This window comes from Nicotiana sylvestris, chromosome 1 (assembly GCF_000393655.2).
Source record: "Nicotiana sylvestris chromosome 1, ASM39365v2, whole genome shotgun sequence".
NCBI classification, from domain to species: domain Eukaryota; kingdom Viridiplantae; phylum Streptophyta; class Magnoliopsida; order Solanales; family Solanaceae; genus Nicotiana; species Nicotiana sylvestris.
Window position 1 is genome coordinate 150,200,451 of NC_091057.1, and position 7,334 is coordinate 150,207,784.

General features: G+C 38.3%; 1 protein-coding gene across 1 annotated transcript; it reads left to right on the plus strand.

Annotated features, from left to right (window-relative positions):
- Nucleotides 1–247: 247 nt before the first annotated feature.
- Nucleotides 248–769, plus strand: LOC138876045 (uncharacterized). The gene has a single exon (XM_070154933.1). The coding sequence runs from the start codon at nt 248–250 to the stop codon at nt 767–769; it is 522 nt and encodes a 173-aa protein (XP_070011034.1).
- Nucleotides 770–7,334: the final 6,565 nt, after the last annotated feature.

The window sequence follows — 7,334 nt, forward strand, 5'->3', positions numbered from 1 at the left end:
CGGAAATGGATAGATTGGACTGTCAACTGCCGTCCGATGTTACCCTCGAAGGCTGGTTCTGATTTTTCTGTTCAATTCGTTGTGGTGGCCGAAAGCGGTTTTCTGCGGTGTTTTCCGGTGAAGTTTTCTTTTGTTTCCTACACGAGACTTTTGCTTCTTCGAGTTGCTGAAGAAGACCGGTATTCTCTTTTAATTTTGCATTTTCATCTGCTGTGTGCCCTAATTTTCTATAAACCCTATTTTCAACATGGTGAACACCGACTCCTCCACTTCTGTTGCGACTGATTCTAATGCAAGTACTATTGAACCTTCTCATCCACTATACCTTTATCCAACTGATAATCCTGGAACTGTTATTGTTGCTGATAGGTTCAATGGAATGGGTTATGGTAGTTGGCGTCGAGGAATGTTGATTGGCTTATCATGTAAAAATAAGCTAGGAATAATAAATGGAACAATTAGCAAACCAAATTCTAATTCACCACTATTTGAGGCTTGGTGCCGATGCAATGATATGGTGATTGCTTGGATTTTGAATAGTTTAGAAGCTGAAATTCGAGAGAGTGTAATGTATACCGAGTCAGCTGCCAAACTATGGAAAGATATAGAAAAACGTTATGGTCAACCTAAGGGATCCAAAGTTTATCAAATTCGCAAATCTCTGTCTTCCATCTCTCAAGGAAACTCAAACATTGTTGCATATTTCTCTAGAATCAAGAAATTGTGGGACGAACTAGCCTACTCCATCACCTATCCTAATTGTGTGTGAGGGTGTAAAGAAGCATTTCAGAAATTGGAGGAGGATCAGAAATTGCACCAGTTTTTAATGGGATTGAATGACACTTACACTATCATCAGGAGGAATATTCTAGCAATGAAACCTCTTCCAGACATTGATACTGCATATTCTATGCTACTCAATGATGAAAGTCATTGTGAAGCTCAATCTTCAGCACCTTCCTTTTCTCCTGAGACTGCCTTTTTCTCAACAAATGTTCAGAAATCATATCCTGGACCTGCTAATGCTGCAATGCAAAGGCCCTACCAGCAGAAGGTTGTTTTTGAATCCAAAAGGCCTAATTTGGTATGCAAGTATTGTAGAAAACCTGGCCACACCATAGAAAAATGCTACAAACTGCATGACTAACCTAATGGTGGTCCTCCTAACAGTTTTCAATCAAACAAATTCAAGAAGACTACAACTTATGCTCATGTATCAGATTCTCAGCGTGCAGTTACTCTTGATGCTCCTATACCTGATGGTCTTTCTGAGCAGTCTACCAACAATAATCATGGCTTTACAAAGGAGCAATATGAACATTTGCTGAACTTGTTTCATCAAACCAAGATCTCACCACAAGACACTACCATTTCTGGATCTACCAATTTTGCAGGTTTGATGCACTGTCTTGATGTTAGAAACTGTTGTGTTTTTACTTGCAATGTGTCTAGATTAGAAGGTGATCCTTGGATAATAGATTCTAGTGCAACAAATCATATGACACCTAACAAATCTCTCTTAATCAACCTGAAACCCCTAGTAATTCCTTACTTAGTGATCCTGTCAAATGGTAATAGGGTTAAGGTGACTTGTTCAGGATCCTTACCTCTGTCTAGTCATATAATTCTACATAATGTCTTGTTTGTGCCTTCTTTTCAATATAACCTGATTTCTTTACATCAACTTCTTTTACAACTGACTTGTAAAGCTTTTTTTTCATCCTATGATTGTGTTTTACAGGGCCCTTCTCTGAAGAGGCCTCTGGTTCTTGGTAAAATCTCCAATGGGCTATACCTCTTCCAGGCTGATTCTTTCCTGCCTTGCATTTCTGCTACTTCAGTTGGTGATGTTGTTTCTACTGTTTCTGTTACTTCAGTTACTTGTCCATCTGATTCTATTTCCACAAACACTATAAATACCATTGAAGCTAATAAAACTGTTTCTACTGGTGTGCAACCTGCTCCCCCTGCTTTTGATTTTGATATGTTTTGGCATCTCAGACTTGGTCATATGCCTTTTAATAAAATGAAATCAATTTCTCATATTAAAGAGAAGTTGTCCAAGAAACAGTCTTTTGTTTGTAATATTTGCCCTATGGCCAGGCAGCAAAAGCTTTCTTTCCCTGATAGTTCTACTAAAACCACCAGCCCTTTTCAACTTGTTCATGTAGATTTATGGGGCCCTTATCATACTCAAACCTACAATGGTTTCAGATATTTTCTTACAATTGTAGATGATTTTTCAAGGGCCACTTGGACTCATTTACTTTCTACTAAGTCAAATGCCTTCACCCTTTTGAAATCCTTCATATTTTTTGTTCAAAATCAATTCAACTCTTCTATTAAGATACTTAGGTCTGACAATGCATTTGAGTTGGGGTCTAGTGATGAAGCTGTTTCATTTTTTTCCTCCTAGGGTATTATACATCAGACTTCTTGTCCATACACTCCACAACAAAATGGAGTTGTGGAAAGGAAGCATAAACATCTGTTAGAGACTACTAGATCTCTCTTGTTTCAATCTAAGTTGTCTCTCAAGTACTGGGGAGAGTGTCTTCTCACTGCTACTTACCTTATTAACAGGTTTTTGTCGCCATTGCTTAATCATAAAACACCTTATGAATTATTGTATGGTCAGCCTCCTTCTTATTCTCACCTTAAAGTTTTTGGCTGTCTATGCTTTGCTGCCGTTCCTAAGCCTTATAGGGACAAGTTTCAATCAAGGACTATTACTTGTGTTTTTCTTGGCTATAGTATGACTAAGAAGGAATACAAGGTGCTCAACTTGACCAAGCACAATGTATTTTTTTTTCTAGAGATGTTATTTTCCATGAGTCTGTCTTTCCTTATACTATTTCCTCTCCCCCTACTTTCTTTCCTCCTTCCACCTCTACTTATGCTGATTATTCTGTTTCTCCTACAATTTTTACTTCTTCTCCTGTTTATCCTACTGTCCCTACTTCTTCTACTTCCCTTTCTAGTGATCCTCCTATTTCTTTAAGGAGTTCCTCCATACCTCATAACCCTCAATCACACCTAAAAGATTATGTTTGCACAAATGTGTCTGCTTCTAAGGACTCTAATTCTACTTCTGATGCTTGCTTGTTTGAACCTCAATTTTACCATCAAACTATGTCTAACCCTGCTTGGCAGGCTGCTATGTTGGCTGAATTTCAGGCTTTAGAGGCCAATAATACTTGGACTATAGTTCCTTTACCTTCTGGTAAAAAGGCTATTTCTTCTAAATGAGTTTATAAAGTTAAACAAAAGGCGGATGGTAGTATAGAAAGATACAAAGCTAGACTTGTAATAAGGGGGGATACTCAACAAGAGGAGATTGATTTTACTGAAACATTTTCTCCTGTTGTCAAACTTACCACTATTGGGTGTTTGCTCAGTCTTGTTGTTAAGAAACATTGGACTATTTTTCAATTGAATGTGAACAATGCATTTTTACATGGTGATTTGGATGACGAGGTGTATATGAAGATACCTCTGGCCTCCAGGTTGTTTCATCTGATTCTTCCGTTCCTCTAGTGTGTAAACTTAACAAATCTTTGTATGGCCTTAGACAAGCTTCAAGGCAGTGGTATGCAAAGGTCTCATCTGCTCTTCAGTCAAAGGGGTACATTCCTAGTAAAAATGATTATTCTTTGTTTACTAAACTGGTTGATGGCTCCCTCACTATTGTAGCTGTTTATGTTGATGACATTTTGTTGACTGGTGATGATCATGCTGAAATTTCTGCCTTGAAACAATTTTTGGATGATCAATTCCGGATCAAAGACCTGGGGGAAGCCCTCTATTTCTTAGGTTTGCAGCTTATTAAGCATCCTAATGGTCTGGTGGTCACTCAACAAAAGTTTCTTTTGGATTTACTTTCTGAATTTCATTGCCTCCATGTTAATTCTATTGTTTCCCCTTTGGACATACATTCTAAATTGGCTGCTGATTCTGGATACTTGCTTCCAGACCCTTCCTTATATAGAAAATTAGTTGGCAAGTTGAATTATCTTCAACATACTCGGCCTGACATTTGTTGTAGTGTTCACCACCTTAGTCAGTTCATGTCCCAACCCAGAGTGCCCCATTTTGAAGCTGGCCTACATGTGTTGAGATATTTAGTGGGTACATCCGAGTTGGGTTTGCTATTCAACGACTCCTCTTCTTTTGAATTGACTAGCTACTGTGACTTTGACTGGGCCAGTTGTTCTTCCTCCAGGAAGTCTGTTAGTGGTTTTGTGTTGCTATTAAGAGGGTGTCCTATTTCCTGGAAGTTCAAGAAGCAGGCTACTATTTCCCTCTCTTCAGCTGAAGCTGAGTACAGAGCTCTAAGACATCTAGTTACTCAAATTGTTTGGCTGGTCAGGCTGCTGGGTGAGTTTAGCATTTCTTCCCTCACTCCTGTTTCGGTGTTCTGTGACAATCGCTCTGCTATCCATATCGCTCGCAGTCCTGTGTTTCATGAGCGCACTAAACATATAGAGATCGACTGTTATTTTGTGCGTGAAAAGCTTCAGTCTGGCCTCATTACTCTACATGCTGTTTCTACCACTTCCCAACTGGCTGATGTTTTCACTAAAGCGCTGCCTCGTGTTTCTCATTGCTCTTTCCTCTCCAAACTTGGCCTGGTTCCCCATTCCAGCTTGCGGGGGGGGGGGGGGTGTTGGACCACAAGATTATTATACATCTTCCACTTCAGCCCAAATCAAAGACACAGGCCCACTGACCCATAATGACAACAACCCGGAAGACTCTATTAGTTAGTCATATTTATACTTGTAACATTGTTTTAGCAATAGCCATTCTTTTACACACATAACATTCTTTACCTTGTATATATATATAGTGATAGACTGTTTTGTAAAATTTTCAGAAAACTCAATTTGTTTCTCTCAATAAAAATTCCCCTTTCGATCTATTCGTTCTTTTCTCAAATTGCTTCGTTTACTTGATTGTAACACTACTACTACCTTTAGTAGACACCAAGACGTGCATTAATACACAAACAGATGGTCGATATAAATGTAAGGAAATTACAAGCAGTAGGTAGTGTACTGTGTAAACGTAGAGGAAACGACGCGTGTAAAAGTGACTAGTGATAACCGCCAGAAGCTTGGGAAACTGGGGAGGAGTTGTCACCATCTTGTCGGATTAGGGTAAAGTTGCAAAAGTAATTTGCATGGTTGTGAAACGTGGCATTACAACAACGATGGCTCAGGGAGTACTGAGGAAAGAGGGGTTATTTTGTTCTTATTTGGCCACCAACACCAAACACCACCGTCGCCATACCGACCAGTCCAGTCCAACAACATTGATAATAGGAGCAGCTGTGGCCTCGATCGGAGCTCTCTCTCTCTGGATTTGATCTCATGGGCAGTATCTGCGAGCCACTAAATGCACGACTGCAACATCTGTATCTGCATGTATAAGTTGAGCTAGCGTTTCTTGTTCATGTGCTTTCTCGGACACCTCATCCTCATGACATTAATATATGCCCCGACAACATCACGCCACAGTAACACCCACACCCCTTTGGTCTTTCTTGTCTTCTCATTGTTTACTGCTCCAACTTGATCATCCCAGCTGATGCTGCCCACTGTTTTCACGCGCGCGCTCCCTTCCTTCATCCTCATGCTACAGTACAATTATTGTATGTACTAATACTACTGCTACTATCCATTGCATTTGTTCCATTTTTTAAACATGACCCAATTACTTCATCGTTGAAAACTAGCAAGTCATAGGCAGATGAGGTATTCAACTCCCTTCTACCATTTTTCTATCTAGACCACATTGTTTGACTGGACACGAATATATATTACTAATTTTACTTCTAGTTTTTTAGTTAAAAAAAAATACTACAACATTGCTAATAAGTTAATTTGCTAAAGAAAACTTATCAAACTAAGATGCTTTTTGAAAATAAAAGACGAAACGCACAAATTGAACCGAAAAAATAAGCACCTTAAAATCGCTTTACTAAGTCATCAAACAATTGTGAATGGTATATCCGGCTAATATTCTGCTAGCACGTTAGTCGGTATGCTTTGGAGTCAATATTCTACCTAGTGGTCTCTAACTATTACTCTTAATATATGTGGTTATAACATACATACCAAGTTCAATCAAGTTGTTTCGAAAATTGTCAAATTAGACAATTAAATATATGAGATTTAGAATATTTTAATAGACAATAGAATAGTTATACCCGTGTGGTTCCTATAGTAATAAACCGAATTGTGTAATTACACCTCTTGATTTGCAGTTTGATGCACTTCAATAAATCCAAAAAGACAAACAATTAACTAGCTTAGACCCTTGTAATCAAATGATGGAATTTGAGTTGAAAATTAGTCAATCAAAAGCTCATGAAATAGACTGATTTTTAGTAACAAATTAAGCCCCCAATCATTCATTTAAAAGATTAATAGGTTGCACAAACTAGACAGAACTTGGTTAAATATCCAAGAAACTAACGCACAGAAATTAGATTAAAAAATTTAGAGGGGTTTATGGATGAATGTATAGTGCCGACACAAGGTGACCTCACGGAGAGATTGACCCAAACAAATAACTATTCCTAAGTCCCCAATACTGTTAACTTAATTACGGATTAGCACTATTTATTTAATCCTTTATAACAGGGAAGCACGCAATCTATTGTTATTGGAGCGTGCCCCACGCGCCTTAATTTCTTGTTCTTTCTTCTTTTGTCATGCAATCGTGCGTCAATTCTACTATGTCAACATACACCTTTTTTAACTAATTAAGGATTATTGTTTCTATTTATTATACTAATCCCACATCAAGAGAAAATAAAGCTACTATGTGGCTAAAATATGCTCGTAATATAACACACGGATCCAAGATTAAAATTTAATGAATTCAGCTTTTAAGATTTTTAGTATTATATTAATACTAATATTTATTAAAATTTCAATAAATATTTATATATAAATTTATATTTCGTGTCGAAAGTTATGCTTTTGGTAGAACCTATAACGGAAAGGCAACACTCACCACCTCCTTTGGTGCCGAGGATGAGGCTGCTACTCTCTTAACCAGAAGTCTCGGGTTGGAGTCCTGAGTATGGAAAAATCCTTGGTAGCGAGCGCTACCCCAGAATGAGAATCTAGCCGATGCAAATTCGGATATAATCGGGCTCCAATGCGGGTACCGGTTATCGGATGGGAACAAAAAAAAATGGCTACACTCGCCCCTGCCTAAAACAGTGAAATTAGAAGAAGAATGGTTTGTGTCATATGGTCACTTCCCTCGCATTTCTCCCCTATATAAACCAGCCAAACTCTCTTCTTTTATGCCCCCAAAAA

Coding starts and splice junctions, on each gene's coding strand:
- LOC138876045 (XM_070154933.1), top strand. CDS start 248: ATGGTGAACACCGACTCCTCCACTTCTGTTGCGACTGATTCTAATGCA.